The sequence below is a fragment of the Hippocampus guttulatus genome, chromosome 5 (assembly GCF_054856545.1).
Source record: "Hippocampus guttulatus isolate MCC_2025c chromosome 5, RoL_Hgut_1.0, whole genome shotgun sequence".
Lineage (NCBI taxonomy): Eukaryota > Metazoa > Chordata > Actinopteri > Syngnathiformes > Syngnathidae > Hippocampus > Hippocampus guttulatus.
Window position 1 is genome coordinate 18477223 of NC_141265.1, and position 17925 is coordinate 18495147.

The 17925-nt window shown below is 45.5% G+C and overlaps 1 protein-coding gene across 1 annotated transcript in view; it reads right to left on the minus strand.

Annotated features, from left to right (window-relative positions):
* adgrv1 (adhesion G protein-coupled receptor V1) overlaps window positions 1-17925 on the minus strand; it is an 87063-nt gene that overhangs the window by 54199 nt on the left and 14939 nt on the right. Inside the window, exons 4-38 of the mRNA XM_086111298.1 lie at window positions 17480-17575; window positions 16735-16839; window positions 16525-16638; window positions 16189-16419; window positions 15725-16062; window positions 15375-15645; window positions 14139-14465; window positions 13574-13750; window positions 13231-13454; window positions 12104-12230; window positions 11837-12022; window positions 11352-11532; window positions 11030-11193; window positions 10832-10955; window positions 10478-10738; window positions 9706-9832; window positions 8973-9196; window positions 8138-8872; window positions 6765-7138; window positions 5673-5852; window positions 4991-5171; window positions 4713-4906; window positions 4500-4629; window positions 4100-4180; window positions 3689-3828; window positions 3112-3477; window positions 2789-3032; window positions 2501-2716; window positions 2207-2422; window positions 1888-2132; window positions 1617-1798; window positions 1047-1545; window positions 626-935; window positions 302-511; window positions 95-225 (exon numbers count right to left, since the gene is read on the minus strand). Of these exons, the coding sequence (XP_085967424.1) occupies window positions 95-225; window positions 302-511; window positions 626-935; window positions 1047-1545; window positions 1617-1798; window positions 1888-2132; window positions 2207-2422; window positions 2501-2716; window positions 2789-3032; window positions 3112-3477; window positions 3689-3828; window positions 4100-4180; window positions 4500-4629; window positions 4713-4906; window positions 4991-5171; window positions 5673-5852; window positions 6765-7138; window positions 8138-8872; window positions 8973-9196; window positions 9706-9832; window positions 10478-10738; window positions 10832-10955; window positions 11030-11193; window positions 11352-11532; window positions 11837-12022; window positions 12104-12230; window positions 13231-13454; window positions 13574-13750; window positions 14139-14465; window positions 15375-15645; window positions 15725-16062; window positions 16189-16419; window positions 16525-16638; window positions 16735-16839; window positions 17480-17575 (7911 nt within the window). The remainder of the gene's footprint in view (window positions 1-94; window positions 226-301; window positions 512-625; window positions 936-1046; window positions 1546-1616; window positions 1799-1887; window positions 2133-2206; window positions 2423-2500; window positions 2717-2788; window positions 3033-3111; window positions 3478-3688; window positions 3829-4099; window positions 4181-4499; window positions 4630-4712; window positions 4907-4990; window positions 5172-5672; window positions 5853-6764; window positions 7139-8137; window positions 8873-8972; window positions 9197-9705; window positions 9833-10477; window positions 10739-10831; window positions 10956-11029; window positions 11194-11351; window positions 11533-11836; window positions 12023-12103; window positions 12231-13230; window positions 13455-13573; window positions 13751-14138; window positions 14466-15374; window positions 15646-15724; window positions 16063-16188; window positions 16420-16524; window positions 16639-16734; window positions 16840-17479; window positions 17576-17925) is intronic.

Genomic DNA, 17925 nt, shown 5'->3' on the forward strand with positions numbered 1-17925 from the left:
ATTGGCGAAACAAAGAATTAAGATGCATTCATCATTATTTAATCATATCACAACAACATGACCGTCTTCTTATAAGCTATGAGCAGTGTTTTACCTCATTCAATAATAGTCTCCCTGAAGTATAAGTGAAGGTCCGGTCTACAAGGGGACCTCTTATCACCCAATCCAACGTGACATTACCGAGACCTGGAGCGGTCCTCAATACCAACAAGGTCAACGTTTCACCTAGAAAAAAGAACGTTTAAAAAAATCATTCAGTAGGTCCAAATTAGCCATGAAAGAGTTGCAACTGGTTACACACCCTCTCTGACGATGACCGAACGCGATGCTGGATGGAAACCCACAATGCCAGCCACGTTATCGTTAGCCAGAATCACAATCTGGACAGTGTCCGAACTGGGGAGGATACGACTTCCTCCCTCCGTATTTACAAGGCCAATCATGAGGCTCTCGTTGTCTTCTGGTTCAATATCGTCTCTGATGACAATGGCTATCGTCTTCTTGAGATCACCTGCAGACATGTTCCAAAAGGAGTGGTTTTAAACTAAATTATTTGTCTTGACTTGCAATACGCTCAAGACAATTCTCGTAGCATATAATTGCAAATTAACAAGTGACCCCCTACCGTCAAATACCAGAGTTCCCCCGGTTCCAGTGAAGTCTCTATCCGGCGTGGCATTTCCTCCGACAAATCTCCACTCCACAGTGACTGTCCCTGAGTTGCCTCCTCTCCTTTCAATGACCAAAGGAACTGCCACTAAAGGTTCTTCATGAACCTCAACATAAAGCCCGTTATTGGTAGCATTGGAACTGGCGCTGTATATCAAAAACACGCCAAATGCATCCCCGTTCAATCCGATGGTGACCACTGCTTTATCTGGCTGGCCAATAGAGGGCAGGTTCCTTTGGTCTGCGGTCAAATTCAGCAGCTCCACCTTGAAATGACATGAGGCAAGACATTTGTTATCGTGTATATGAGGTTATGCAACATTGAATATATTGGGTCAAAAACTCAACTGAACCGTTAATAGCATGATGCAAAATACCTTTAAGATCTGTATGGCAAAACGTTCGTCCATTTCAGGGAATTTATCTGTCAAAATGAGCACAGTGAGGTTTGCTTCCCCTGAGCCGTCCTCCATGAAGGCACTTTCAGCTGTGACAGGGATGTAGTCGCTCCCCGCTGAGGCCTGGCTGCTAAACAAGACAGCAGCGGCACTCACGTTTTTCACATAAGTTACGACCTGAGACGTTGCTTCAAGTTCGTCCGCCCCTGAAGTCACCCAAGTACAGGAAGGTTTGATTGTGTTTGAAGATAGGGAGAAGGCTTGGCAGGCACGCTCTCTCAGGCATGCGGCAGCACAGGCGGCCAATGAGTCAGTCAGAGCGGTGACGTTAAATGACCCTTGAGGGGGAGTGACTGGAAGCCCTGGTTTTGGGATGTCAAAGAAGGTCAGCAGGTTCCGGCCCTCAGCCTGAGCTGAGTCGACCGGGTCGATCTGTGAGGTGCCGTACAGGATTCGCAAGCGGCCAAAGTGCCCGTCACTGAAATTCAAGCAACGGGATGATTACGAAAGTCACAGAAAAAGCAAACATGTTTCGTTTATTGCAGCTACCTTCTTTGGGCGGTGATATTGGCTCTGAAGATTCCTTCCAGTGGCTCCTGGATGCGGTAAACAGACTGCCCAAAGTAAACTGTCCCGTATGGATTGTCGTTGGCAGGCACTTTAATATTAACAAACGTATGGGCTCCGAGGTTTCCACCATTACTGGCACTGGTGAGTTCTATCTTTATGATCTAACAGAGGTAGAATATAACATATTTTATTACTTGAGTGGGGGCAATTATTTGTATGAGATTTGATTTGGGTATTTTTTTGTTTTGACCTCAGTGATTTCGGGAACTTCATCCGCTAAAACCTCCACTCGGAGAGTCTTCAAGGGCTCTCCTGGAGCAAAGGTCAGGTCTCCCGATGTGGGTCTGATGTCCCCCACAGCCAGCTGACCATTGACAGTGGCTTGCCATTGGACAACCACTGTCCCAATAGTACCGGCATTACGTACTATCGGCAGTGCAACTTCATTGGAGTTGGACGCTGGTTCCTCTACGGTGACGGAAGCAGCATGGAAGACTGGACATGACAAGAAATAGTTCGAAACTCTGTAGCCACACATACAAATAGTGTCAGATGTGGAAAAAACTAACCAAAGGCACCAAAAGGGTCATCAGAAGGCAAAATGGTGATAATGGCACGTGTGAGCTCTCCAAGCAGAGCTCCTCCGGTAGTCTGATTGATCAACTCGACAACGAGAGTCTCCTCCAACTCCGGGACCACATCGTTAATTACATAAATGGGTACCGATTTGCTGGATTCTCCTTCAAGAAGGACGACATCGGTGGAGGCGACGCTGTAGTCTTCGCCTGCAGAAAACACGTTTATCCAAATGAAGGGTGGCGACAATAGATGGTGATAGCTCATACTGCTGCCCAGTAACTTACTGACTCTGGCCGTCAACGGTACGGCTCTGAACTTGACTGATACATCCGCAAATATCCCCCCGACACGTGTGACGTTTATGATAGGGCCAACATAGTCTTCAGCCACACTGACAGCTGAAGCTGACAGCTGAAGGACGCCAAAGGCATCATCGCTGGCCTCCACTATCACCTGGGCTACAATTTCCACTCTTGGGCCAAGTGAGGGGGAGTTGGAAACTGCAAAGAAACATGAAGAGAAAGTTTAATTGTGCTTGTTTTTTTTCTTTCTCCAGTGATATTGTGACTTACTGGGCCTCTCTTGCCCTCCTTCAACGAGTTGAACGCTGATCAACTGGACAAACACAGACTCGTCTCTCTCTGGATCGTCATCATCCAACACTCTGACAGTGATGTTGGCTTCGCTTTGATTAGCCAAGAAAACAACTGAATCTAGCAGAGGAACAAAGTCTTGAACTTCTGTGGCTCGGCCCACTCCGGGTGTCCTGTAAGGTGCCGGATCTGCTTCCTTTAGTGTCCTGAATGTGACTCGCACCTTGGTAAATGTGAAGAAAATGACACAGGGAGTCAAAAAGTAAACGTTGTTTCGGAACAGTCACAAAAACAATACAGACCATTCCCAGGGAGCCTTTCTGTCGCAGTATGCTGAGGGTAACAGCTGAGTCACCCTCCGGGAGGCGGACGGGCCTTGTGGTGTTGGAGAACACAAAAACACCATAAGGGTGGTCACTGGCAAGCACAGTCAGAGTGGCAGAGGTCTTGACACCCAGACGGCCATGCGACACATTAACCAAAGACACGGTAAAATTCCTGTCCAACTCTGGGACCTCATCCTGGGCCACAGCGATGATGATGCTCTCTGACGTCTGCCCGACACCAAAGGAGATGGTACCGGACTGGTTCAAGAGTTCACCTGCTGAGCCGGGCTCAGCCTGCCAGTACACAGTCACATTGGAGAGATCACCAAAGGACCGATCCACCTGGGAGAGGGAAGCAAGACATCACAAACAGAAGTATAATTCTTCATGACACATTTGACTCAATTGAGTAGAATTGACTGTTCATTTGGCACCTGATGCAACGTGAAACATCAACCATGTCAGAGACAATTTGAACAAATTCAGATCAATGTCTCACAGGATTTACAATTTCTGGGCGAATTGAAATTGACAAAAAATTAATTCAACAAACCTTTAGAACCACAGAGCTTTGTCCATCCTCGGGTTCTGTTCCATTCACGAACAGGGAGCTCGGGCTGAAGTTAAAGACTCCGTGGGCATCATCGGAGGCTTCGATGGTGACCGTGATGCGGGAAGCAGCTCCCAAGCTGGCTACACACACATAAAAGCCTCATGATCATTTTTTATTTATTTATTTTTTACAAATCCACAAGGTCCGCTCTGGAATCACTTTATTCAAGAGCCCAATACCCAATTCGGTTCAAACTTAATAACTACGTAAAATCTTTAATTATTATGATGGATTTTTTTTTTTAGCTGAATCATATTGAGCCTGACAGTTTTTCAAGCCACGTCAGAAATAATTGGACTTTGAGACAGATTTTGCACAAAAAAAGGAGGATATCAGGAGGTGGAAACTTACCACGATGGAGAGAGGAAGAAGGCAGGAAATCAGAGTCACTCTCACCACTACCACTTTCCTCAACATGCAGAAATTGATCCACTGGTGGATCACAAATCATGAGAAGGAAGGGATGGAGCGTGGCGGTGGGAGAGGGGTGGGGGTCACACCAGGGTATCAGATCAGGAAATTCAGTATCAAAAACACATTGGAAGGAAGGTTGATAGCGGGGCAAGATACAAGATGCACAAATCCAGCAGGGTTTTTGCCAGTTCACCGACATCTTTCGAAGGAAGGGCATCCAAACCACACAATACACTTTTAAGGCTTACATTTTGTACAATTATTAATAACTGCTGCCAATCTGGTAATATATTGCAGACATTTTACGGAGGATGTGGGATCAGTGTTGTTTTCTCACCTCCTCCATCAGTATTGTAGAGCTCCACTCGGAAGTCCTTGTCCAGCTCGGGAACAGGATTGTCAATGATGGTGAGCGTGATGTACTTTAACCTTTCTCCTGGGAGGAATTCCAGAATACCTTCTGAGCCCTGATAATAAAATATATAAACTTGCTCAGACACTTTATTCCATGGAATTATGTACACCAGTTAAACTAAAATGAGAGGAAAACCTCATAGTCTTCAGGACTGGATGCTGTGAAGGGGGTTGTCCTGTATCCCACCAGGACCCTTCCCAAAAGGCCCTGAGCCCTGGCCACTGGCAGTCGAAAATGCCCGTCTTCCTCTTTGACAGTGACGTGTACGGGTTCTAATGCAGGGGTGATCAATCCCTCGCCCGGTGGATGAGCTTGAAACTGGAGCAAGCCTGCAAGCAAAAAGGAAGGACTTGTATTCTGCTACAGTATCACAATTGAAAATAAAGCAACGTTTCAGGTTTGTAGGTGAATACCGTAAGGGTGGTCGCTCGCCATTACAGTCACAGTGTTAACAGAATTACTGGAGTCAATGCTTGCACCGCTGGCAGGAGTGGAACCTGGCTTCCCATCACTGGATCCTGCCGCCACTAATGTGACTTGAAATGTCTCCGCTAGCTCAGGGAGATTGTCATCCAAGACCAAAAGGTTCAGTACCTAAAAAGAAAAGCACGCAGATATTTGACATTTGAATACCGAAAGTGGCTCAGCATTTCAATCGCTTTTTGGACGGTATTTGGCAGAAACGAGATGACGATTTGACACTGCACAAAAAGTAGATTCTGTTTTGAGTGACACCTCTGGGGATGTAAGAAATTAACAATGTTTATTTTGTTGCAAATTGACTTGACAATACCCAGAAAAAAAGTTGTCTTTTAACTCAAATAAGAATAAAATATTAGAAACATATTTTGGTTAAGATTCAGTGTAACGCTTTACTGCTGCTCAATAAAATCACATTATGAATATTCATTCACAAAAAAAGTATTACATAAATATAACTTAAAATTAAGAATTATTACCTTCAATATTAATCCTGTATTGACTCATCACGTGCAAATCAGCTTGCGAGCCACAGTTACGATACACTTATTTTCACCCACAAGAGCAATCGCCCCATTCGAAGGCATTTACAACTGGTGAGTCATTGTCACACACCTCGGAGCGCTGACCAGTCATGAAAAGTACAGCTCCGGTTGCATTGAGAAAATCCTCATGCGCCGGCGTCTCCCTGTCCGCGCCATTCGTTTGGGTCACAGAATAGTTGACATAAACGTTATCCAGTGATCCTCGCATCCGCTCAATCACACAGGAAACGGTTGAACCCTCCTCAGTGGTCTATGACAACAAACAGAAGGAATGGAAACGCGAGATGAATTCAGACCAAATGAGCTCCATTCCCAAACTTTCAATGTGCAATTCCAGCACATCAATAATGTTTCTGATGGAATGCCATCCCTCGGCCCTGCCACCTGTTGGCCTGATGAACTTGAGCAACAAAACGCGGTGTCCAGTTCCAGGGTTGGAAATCCTGAGCTACGTGTGCGGGAATGCCCCTGACCGATACATCAACGGCGGCCACACCATCTGTTGCTCCACCGATGCAACCAATCGGACTAAAAAGGGAGAGCGTGGGCATGTCGCAGCCAGGCATGAAGGCTAATGAAATATGCAGCAAGTGGGGTTCTGTTACAAGTGTTCATGTGCGGATGGCTTCTCTGTAGAAACTGCTAACTCTTTGAAGACGTTTGAAATAGTTTGCAATGTGTACTAATGTTCTTTTTATGGACATTTTCATGATCGTCATTCTTTCCGCTACATGCTCTTTACATTAGCATCTAATTCAGACAGAAACGTTTCTATGTTACAGTGAGTTGCATTTCTGCAACTCACTTCTCTATGGTTATCATTTCACTTTTTTCTTTTCTCTATCAATAATACCTGTGTCAAGTCAAGTACAAGTTGATTGTCAAATGTGCTCTTTGTGTAACATAGAGCACAGATGAAATTTCTTCCCTCTCAACCAGACAACAAGAGGAGCCCATGTATGTGGCGGGAGTGCCTGTTGCTGGCCTGTACAATATGTATGGCCGCACAGGGTGTCATTGCTGGCTAGTGAGCTGCAACACAACTCAAAAAATATAGACTTTGAAAAAACCATTGCTAAAAATATTTTTCTTGTCTTAACATTGAACCTTCGTGACAAAAATCCGGCGTATGCAGCAGTGGTTTTTAACTCAGTACACTTACATCAGGTATGCAGCCGCCGGTAAATCCAAAGAGCCCATTGGCATTATCACTCTTCATGACGCGGAGCACAGCCATGGGCCTGGGGAAGGGCAAGCGAGCGCCGCCACGTACCGCCACAAGCTGAAGGTAGAACACCTCCTCCCCCTCCTCTTCGTCATCGTCCTTGACTTCCACCACAAATGACTTCTGGCTCTCCCGCGGCTGGTACCGCAGGTAACCTGAGATGCTTCGCAGGTCCGATTTTGCTGGCTGGCTGTGAAGCTCATGCATGTGGCTGCGGTTCAGCCTCGTACGGTACAAGCGAACATCTTGAAGAAGGCCTGTGTAGCGCTGTTGACCCCTTGGATCTGATCCAATGAATATAGAAGCAGGACCTAGAGTGGACAAACACAGAAAAAGGCAACAACATTTTATTCCAAAAGGCGTATACGGTAAATCATTCTTCAGCAACAGTGAGTTCACCTGCTGATTTTTCCATTTTGTATGTATTGTGTTGTTTGCTTTGCTTGCCTGACAAATCAAAAGTATGGTGCAACCTTTTCTTAACCTTCCACATTCTTCAAGCCAACCAACATATTACAGCAAAAAAAAAAAAAAAGCAGGGATTCTGCAACACTGGATAATTACAAAGCCCTAGTACAAACTTATTCAACTGCAGGTTGAGGAACCACTGGAAGACGATAACATCTGACACAAGTGATGATTACGGATGTATTGATTATGATTGAAGTTAACAAGAGAGCCATTTGGGATATTTCCCCCCTTGCCCTGAGAGCCTTCAGTCCAGTGCGGGCTTCCGCTATTGTCTCCGGTAATCAGAGGGAGAAAGAATAAAAGAAGATGCTGAGCGATTCCTTTGAGCGGTAACAATATCCAACTGGGCTCAGTCAAGCATTGGAGGGGCTCAATAGTTATGAACAATGAGGGCCGGACCGGTAGGTGGGCGGTGTGTGGGCTTGAGCAATACGTGTGGGCGTGCATTTTTAAGTAAGAATCGACTTGTTGGCATTTCATGTTCAGCGACATGAGACAAAACAACAACATCTCCATTTAATTCAAAGACTGTACAATCATTACAACAAAATGAGACTAGCTGGCTCTCTGACACTGACCATGGTGCTGAAACTGCAGTCATGAGAAATAAAGTGGAATGTTTTTTTTTTTTGGTAAATAAATGGAAGTGTAGGCAGTTGAAAAACTGAAGGCACACATCCATCCATCCATTTTCGAATCCGTTTATTCTCATGAGGGTCGCGGGCATGCTAGAGCCTATCCCAACTGTCTTCGGGCAGTAGGCAGGGTACACCCTGAACTGGTTGCCAGTCAATCGCAGTGAAATGTATTTCAATGATTGTTAATGTAGCGTAAATTACCATCAGCAATGCCTTCTCCTTTGATGCTCTTCAGGCCTCCAGGAATGGGGTTGCCATCCAGGAAAAACTCAACAATCCCATCATCCACTGTAATGATCACATGCAGCCACGCGTTATCCTCCACAAATTTGGCAGCAGTGGCCTGGGCTAATTGGGTATTATTTGATCCCGCAACGGTGTAGTACAACTTCACCGTGACGTGAGACTCATTGGTCTGGACTTTGACGCCATAATACAAGGTGCCACTTGTGTTTCCTTTGGAGACTATAAAGCCATCAGTAGCCGCTCTGGGGACCAGCCAAGCTGAGAACGTCAAGTTGCCCGGAATGGCGGGTGACTCTTCGGGTGGGATAGTCCCATAGGCTCCGTGAAGTCCGGAGAAAAACCATGTGTCTGTGGCAGAGTGGTGCCTTCTGGCCCGAGGCCTGAACTCTACCGCATCGGGGAAGGAAGCTAGAAGTAGCAGGTCATCCATCAGAGGAAGGCCCTCTGGGAAGTGCGCCGATACAATCTCCCAGGCAACCCGCACGTAGCCAAAAGTACCCTGGTGCCGGAGGATGGTAAAGGAAGTGACATCCGCCATATCCTCATCTGACAGTACATCCTCTGCGACTTCTTGGTCTAAATTGCTTTCGGCGATGGCAAACACGCCACATGGGTCATCATTGATGGGAATGACAAGCGAGGCAGTCAGAGAAGTTTCAGCAAGTCGGCCACCATCCCCTGGGTGACCACCTTTAAAAATGTAAACAAACATTTTACGCATACTTTTTTGCAATATGTTACATATTTAAAGTTGTGCAGTATCCGTGATCCACTTTTCTTATCGACTCACCGGATATATTAACCAACTTAAGGACAAAGTACTCATTGAACTCTGGAAGCGTATCCGAGATGGCCTCCAGGACGATTACTTTGAAATCTTCTCCGGTGGTGAAAGTGATGGAGCCAGAGGTGTTGGTAAACTCTTGACGTTCCAACAACGGCGTGAAGGAGTCATTGGCATATAGATGCCAAAAGACTGTCACGTTGCCAAAATGACCCCGTGCTCGCAAGACACTGAGGAGATAAAAAGCAATAGATGATAAGATGATGCCTTTTAATGATGGCTCCTTCCTTGAGAGGGGGATTGAATTTAAACTCAAAATAAAAACGATTCGATGCATCTATTCATTTTCTATAACGCTTGTCCTCATTATGCTACGTTTACATCGCGTGCCTGGTGGCCACAGCATCTGCGTTTGTCGAAGAATGAATGCGTCGTGAGATTCACACTGTCTGATAGGGTCCCCCTATGTCTTACTGTTGGTCAATAAATGCGATTTGGATTTTCTCTCAAAAACTCCAGCTCTTGAACCAAAACATGAAAAAGAGTCTGGTATTCACATACACACTGCAGGCAGCTATCTGTCTCCCTCTCGCTCCATCTCCCAATGTAGCAGTAGAACAGTGAGTGAGTCGAACCTAACCAAGCTGACTAGGAGTACACTCAGTGGTGACCCGCCAACGGCAATGATATGAAAATTATCACTGTGAATATTTGAGATGATGCAAAGACAGCTTCGTACTTGAAGTTATTGCTTTTCCCCTCCTCAACCGCCCTTTCCGTTGGCTCCAGTGAGAAAATTCCATTTGCCTCATCATTGGCCTCAATGACCACGGTAGCTGTGTCTGCTCCATACACCACAGCATCACCTGCACAGAGAGAAATTGGCAACATATCCCAATTTACATTTTCATATTTGCCAAATGATATAGACGTCGGTTATGTATTCATCAGAAGCGGTCAGTGAGTAACATACTTCAGGTTGCCAGACTCCCCTGATCAATGAAATAAGCGCGCTGGAATCTTCCCATCGTTAAGTGACTGAATAGAGTCTGTCAAGGTCCCTGCATGAATTTGATGCAGCGCTCACATTTTGACCCGCACGGCATAAGCAAGACTCCTTCTACCACAAATGCCCATCAGGCTGTCTACTGGCAAACAGAGAGAGGCCAATTGAGTCACTGGTCTTTGTGCCTTTGGCTATTTGGAGTCTGGTAATTAAAATCCTGTCTGGGCACCGGCGCTCTTTCATTCCCTTGCCAGACACACAATGCTGAGATTAAGAGGACACCCCCGTCTGTGTCACCAAGGCAGGCACTCAAGCTGCCAATAACAGATTTAAGTATATAGCATTAAAAATTGGGGAATAAATTGATAATTTTCTATTTAAGGCTTCCATGTACCATCTATAGGGGCTTTTGTACTGAGAGACGCCTTGTTTCAATAAATTGCTATGTCCATCATTGGCTAAAATAAATACCTCACTTCAGATAAATGTCATATGTAATACTCACCAGTGGCATTATACAAGACGATGTGGAAGTGCTCATCAGTCTCTGGTATGTCGTCATCTTCTATGGCCACAGAAATGTTCTTCATCCACTCCCCGATCTCATACACCAACATTGTGTCCTGACTGAGCAGGGTGAGATCGCCAGGTGACGCATCGCCATATTCCACACGGTACGCCACTGTGCCGATGTTGTCCGCTCGCCCGGCTCGCAGAACACTGAAGGTGGCCACATCGCCTTCTCCCAGTCGCACAATGGAAGGTTCTTCAGGATGTATAAAGAAAGATATGGAATGTGTGGCTGCATGGGATGATTTAACAGTAATATAATAAAAATGCTTTACAATAAACCTCTTACCAGAAAAATAAATTGGATCATCATTTTTGTTGATCTGAAAAGCGGCCGTGACCCTGTTTCCGAGCCTTGCGCCACCTTCTGTGCTCACCAGAGTGATTGTGAAATTCTCCAAACCTTCAGGGATCTAGGACAACAAAAAAAAAAATCACAACTTCTAGAAGCCACATCTAAAATTTCTAGCTTAATTCTTCACTATACCTCATCAGGCAAAGATCGGAGGGTGAAGTTTTTCAAGGAGTCCCCCTCCTTGAATGTGATGTTTCCTTGGATGGGGCTAACATCTCCCGATGCAGCTGGCTCAAGGGCCCATGAAACGGAGACTTCTCCAAAGAGGCCCTTGCTCCTTTCCACAGAGTATGTCGCTATGAGTTTGAATATATGTAGAGAGAGAGCTTTGTTTAGACCATGAACAGCAAATGTTGGCCTATAAATTTAATTTTTGCTCGATTCTTTTGGTATTATGACTCCAGTGCATGAATTTAGGTCAAGTCAGAGAATAAAATGTGCTCCTGCAAACTACCTTGGTATGTCTCATTGCCTTTGCTCTCACTGACGGCCATTGTTACCCCTGATCGGCCAAATTGGATGACCCCGAAGGGGTCGTCATTCCTGCGCACTGTTACGTTGACATCCCTGTGACTTCCGAGGCGACTGGGCGGAGTGCTGTGGCTGCTGAGTACCACGGAGAAAGTCTCGTCCAGCTGAGTAAAAACAGAGCACATTTGACTTTTTGCCAGCTGTTTCAGAGCATTTTGAACCTGCCAAAAGAATAGAATCTCTTCTTTCAACAGCGAAACAGTTTGTGTCTAGCTTTTTTTTTCTTCTGTTCTTTAATAACTAACAACAGAACACCGGTTGGTTTAACCAAAACACTGATTTCTTGTGAAAACAAACATGTCAGTCAGAACAATAACTGAGAGGAGGTTGAGGGCAGCAAGAAAACTGACCTGTGTAATCTTAATAGTGCAGTGCTTTGTTGTATTCATGAGTGATGAATATTCTTACTTCTGGCACACCATCAGGCTTGGCCACCAGGGCCACGACCACCTCCCTCTCGCCTGGTTTAAACTCCAAGATCCCCGTGGCGCCGTAGAATTCGGCGTTGCCTGCAGGCGTGACAGCATATCGCACCAGCTGCTTTAGCAGCTGGCCCTGGGCTCTGACCACATGGAGCTCCACGGCCTCACCCTCCTACAAGAAGAAATGACGGCAGATGTGAGGTGACAAGGAAAATACGGGAATTTTCAGTTATTTATAGTGTCTTTGCCTCACGTTGATCAACCATGGACCTCTGGAGGATGGGGAGAATTCAAAGACTCCCCCAGGATCATCGTTTTCCATGATGACAATGTCTCTGGTGGTGAAGCCAACTTTCAGGATCTGATTTTCGACATCGCTCCTGCGACGCAAAGATGAATAGATTTTACTTCCTCAGAAAACGTCACCCTTATACGGTGCAGCAGAAACACAAAACATTTTAATTGCTGTTGTTTTTTAGATTCAAAACAAAGATGTTCCATGACAAATAACTGAGCTTTTTAAATGGGGGTTTGTAACGTGATGATAAATTCCAGCCTAATTTTTCAAAAGATTGTCATTGACAATGCCGGAATGAAAACCAAGGAACTTCTCACCTAACGAGAGTACTCTTGAAAGGTTACGTGTACACTATATGTAACTGTAGACCCTCAGTGGTCTGCAGACTACACTTTAAGTATGACTTCTTCAAATCGCATTCCTTTTGTGAGCAAAATAAAGTCCTACGATGAATTCCTCTGCGTGCGCGTGTGTGAGAGAGAAAACTGGAGGGAAGCAGGCATCACATGAAGGCTAAATTTGAGACAAAAGAAGACAGCACGAAGCATTCCAAATCACCAATCACAGCTAAGTCACTGCATGCATCCCAAAGCAGACATATTGAAAAGGGCAAACAATCAAGCCTGTTGAAATTGTAGTGAAGAGGATTCCCGGTTTACTTCCCAACGACTACTTTCTTTTTGGATTCCCTGTTTTCGCACCACCATAAAATCCCTAATGATCCTCATCCCCTCGTCAACCAAAGACCCCAGAAATCCTCAAGTAGCCCCTTCTCTGGAAAAAACAAAGTCCCGATTCACGCTCGACAAAAAGCCCTGGTCCACTCCACTTCTCCACTTACCCGAAGTACACTATAAAGCGGGCGGTCTCCACCCTGTAGAGATGAGGTGGGAGACAAGAGTGCTGTGGTTCACATCAGAACATTCACTCACATAGCTGGACACCCCCACATCCTCCTTTTCCACTTCACATTCACATAACCTCTTCCAAGTTCATGTTTCAGTGGTGCACAATAAAGTTCATACCACGTATATCGAGTAGAGTGCCTATATTATCCATTACTTGTTGATAGGCTTCCTTACCTATCCAGAGTAAGCAGCAATGTCTCATTGACTTCGGGTGTGCTGTCAGCCATGATAGTGAGGTTGATGAAGGCATCGCTCTGCCCAGACGTGAAGGCCACTGTGCCGTTGAGAGGTTCCAGATCATCCGGGGTTACGTCCTCGGGGTTGCCGCCGATCGGTTTGAGACTCCAGAATACAACAGCCTGACCGTCTGTGCCGTCACGCCGCAGCGGGAGGCTCACCTGCAACAAACGCGCTTTATATCCTTATTTAAAAAAAAAAAAGAGATTCTCATGGAATGCTAAATCTGGGGCCATGATTCCTTTGTTTGTATGGTTCATGTCTGAGAGTGGAAACTTACTATGCTGGCGTTGCTGTCTTCTGGTTCATACACAACAATCGTGCTGTTACTTGTAAAACCAATTTCCCCATTGGCAATATCAGGGGTGACAGTCAGGGTGAGATTGACAGGTCCTCCAAACCGTGGGCTTTTTGACGGAATCAGGGCAGTGATGTCAACAAGGTGCAGCGCATTCAACTTGGAGGAGAGAACAGAAACGATTACATGACGTCCAGTTGACAATGGCATTGCTTTTGTGATTTTGCCTTTCAAGGCACCAAATTGCTTCGCTAATATCATGATTCATGATTTCGACAAGTGCCATCATTGGAAATTGTCCATCAGTTTTCCGTAGCATTTGTGTTCATAGAGATTGGACAGTCGAGACATGAAGAATTGAAGTGGGTGAACTCCATGTTTTTTTTTTTAAGTGCAGAAGTTAATAGAGAAAGGCCGAAAGCAATGTTTTGATCCAATTTTGACATACTGTCCAAGGGGCAGTCACAAACCACTCACACGTTCAAAAGAGACACTCAAATGATTTTGGGCAGGCACAAATGGGAAGAGGACATTCTTTGCTAGTTACCTGTACAAAAAAATGTGCTCCATTCTGCAGAAAAGCGTCATTCCTGATTGGCAGAACGACGACGGCCGTGCGTTCACGGGAGAAGAGGACATTCACCGTTCTGCTAACGTTTAGGACCTGGTCTCGAGCCAATACTGGGTCGATCGGACCAGCAGGAATGTAGAGTGCTGTGAGACTCATCGAGACTTGACCCAGCATGCCGCCCTCGCGCAGGAAGTGTAGTGACAGGAAACGGCCTTCGGGTTGGCTTTGGATGCTTTGCTCTTTCCCAGGGTTGAAGCCAAATATACCGTAGACGTCGTCGCTGTCTTGGATGTAAAACATCATCTGGGGAAAGATTGGACAATCTCAAAAACGAATCTGAATAATCAACATGACGTTTCAAATATTTCAAACAGGTAGCAGTCCCCACATGTCTGTTGTGATTGATACAGACGTCCAATGAACATCTTTTGCTTTGCGTCCTATTTTCCTTTTCTGAAAATTTGGTCCCAAAGTAGTATGGTGAGGTGAGGATGACAGAGGAAAGGATCGGGAGCCCGAAAGTAGTAAAACAGATCTTTGAGCTAACTTTAGAGATGCTTCCTCTTTAATTAGCTCTGGTGGAGTCGTTATGACGACTCTAATTAGGGCCTCTTTCTTTCCCTGAATCCCACATGCGTGATGCTTTGCCTGCTGTGTACGCATAATTGATTTATGGCTTGGAACAATGCATGTTTATGACTGATCATTTTGTAATGTTAATTGAGGGGGGAAAAAATCATAGTCATATGATGGGTCTTAACACGTGTTCTATTGAGGATAGTCGTGGTGCGCAGGTGTCAAACAGATGCAGCACTTTCACAACTTGAGGTGATGGTGTGTATTCATGTGCGACCAAAGTGTTTCTTTGTATCTCATCAAAAGAGAAAGACCTTTAGATCTGCCTACTGATTTCACGAATGATGGATGATGAAAATGCAGACCGTAAAAGCCTGTCATCAATTCACCCACGCTTTAAAAGCACAAACAGGTCCACACCATGCGCCTACTTTGTATCCAGTCAACTGCATTCATGGGAACCCCACAGAGCAAAGTGGCTGACGAAGGGGGTCGGCTTTCAAAATGTGCCAAGTCCACTGTACCTTACATTAGCTCACATTCTGGAACAAACACCTACCGCGTGACATCTGGAGTGTATTTCCCCCAAACAAGCTTGAAAATGGAGAACGAGCGCATGAATCCTTCTGTACTGACCTCCGTGGGTTCGTCCACCTCAGCATCCCCAGTCACAGAATGCGGCAGCAGCCGCAGAACAAAAGCTTCCGCCTCTTCGGGTAGGTCGTCTGTCACGATATTTATTGGAATCACGGCAGTCACCTGGCCAGGGGCGAAGCTCACCATCCCGGCCTCTGGCGCCAAGTCATCAGATACCGACGAGAGGACACTTGAGTTTCGACTGATGGACCAGTTGGCAGACACTTCGCCATAGCTACCTCCGTTTCTGACAATAACAATGCCCTCAAATCTGCAGGAACATCCGTGATTGTTTTTTTTAGATGACTGTCAAATTACTCTCACTTATATCTGGCCCGCAGGGTTTTCACCTTTGTGTCAGGTCCTCGTCAATGCTGATTGGCTGAATGATCGCACTGCTGCTGATTGACAAGACACCATGAGGCTTATCGTTCGGCTCGATGGTCACTAGCACGGTAGTGGGTGACACTAGCACCGCATCTCCTTTCAGGCTCGCCTCTAACAGGACCACTTGGAAGGACTCTGCGATTTCTGGCACGTCATCATCCGTGATGTTAAACAGCAGGTTGGTGTTGTAGACAAATGGAGGGAAGGTGATGGTCCTGACCAGCTGCAGGTCACGGAAGTCCTCGTCAACTGTGGCGCTAACTGGCCCTTTGCCACTTACGAGGACATAATCCACAGAAACCTGGAGACAATTGGCTACAGATGTTTATTGTTGGCCTGATTCAGTAAAATCCAAAATAGAGGATGCTCAATTGCAGGCAAACAGACACCTTCCAGATACATTTGGGGAAGCCAAAAACAAAAATACCTCAGTGTCGACAGAACCAACTAGAGGCCCGTCCTCGCTCAGCCGACCACGTGTCACGTTCAGGGCGATGACTCCAGCAGACTCTGGAAATGCTTTGATTGAATGTAAGAACCTCAGTGGGCTGTCATTGCGTCGGATTCTCAGCTGAATAATGCTGCCATTGGGCCTGAGGAGAGCTCCACCTGCTACGCCCATCAGCCTGACTGAAAACACTTCATCATCTTCCGGAATCTGGCGCACGCAAAGAAAATGGCCCATCAAGGACTCGGTCCACGATCCAAGTGATAAGGTTATTATGAAGTGCTCAATAATTCACTGTTGCTCGTTGCTTGGTACCTGGTCGTCCCGGATGAGGATGCTGAAGTGAATGACGGAATGTCCAACAGGAATCGTGATATTTCCTCTATTTGGAGAGAGGTCTTCAAAAGCAGGATTGGGGCCCCCAAAGACCTGAAAAGTCAATATTAAAATGTGTTATTATGACAAAAAGATATACATATTAAAAAAGGACTACATGTGTTGAATTGATGTATAACATGCTCAAACCTCAAAATTCACAGTCACTGTTCCGTAAGTTCCCTTTTCTCTGATAAGTGTGAGAGGCACAAACCGATTTACTCCTCTCGGTTCCTCAACTACGACCTCCTCAGTCTGTGATGGGTGAGACAGACATAATGAAATCACAAATCTCTAATTGCACACGATCTGGTTGGAAAAGGGTTCGAATCTGTACGATGAGGAATTGCACAAGATCACTGTACAACCAATTGGGATAGCTCGGTAACAAGTGGATGCCAGCTGACAAGTATCAGTGTAAAAAAGATCAACAATGAGAATATGACCCAGGGTTAAAACTGTCAAAGCTAAATTCATCCTTTGTCTTTTTTCATTACAGGAAAGATTGACGACAGTTGAAAAAAAAAATCCAACTCAGATATCAGTTACAAGCCCAACAGGACTTGGCAAATAATCATCCATCGCATCAAACCAGCTGGAGGTGGTGAGACAAATGGTTCCCGAAATTCCACGGCTACCATGGAAACTGAATTCACCACCACGGTAACATAAAAGTCAGGTTTGATGTGGATTCGATTGTCTCTAGAAGCCTAAAAAAAAAAAAAAAGAGACATCTGTTTGTTGAACTACAACACTTAAGAGTTGGCGGGTACGATTTGAGGCCGTTGAGGTTGTGTACAATTCAAAAGCACATTTCCAATTTCAGTTACAGATCAAAATGAAGAGACGAAGAAGAGATGAAGTGAAGATAATTGACAATCTTGGATTTTCTTACTGAGTTGAAGGCAATGATTCCAAAGGCATTGTCATTGGACAGGATGGTGATGGTGGCTTTGTTGGGCGTTCCCAGTGTCACGCCATTGGAGGAGCTCTGGAGAGCGGAAGCAATTCAAAGAGTTAATCTGGGTCACCACGCCTCCTCCATCGACCCTGATGCCGCTCACGCTGCCTTCACTTCGTTATTGTGCCGCCACTACTGAGACGCCATGGTGAGAGGGCACAAAAACAGGAAGTACCGGTCTCAACTCACTTCATTTGTCACTTTGCCTCTCTGCGGGATGCCTCTTCATTCTTGAGCGCCATCAGTCGGCACTAAGACCTGACAATCTTCAACTCTCCTCTGAGTGAACAATAGATTTTTTTTTTGCCTTGACAATTCGAACTACATCCTGTGGACTGTGAAAGAAATTTGTGATTTTTCTTCCCCCCCTGAACCTAATT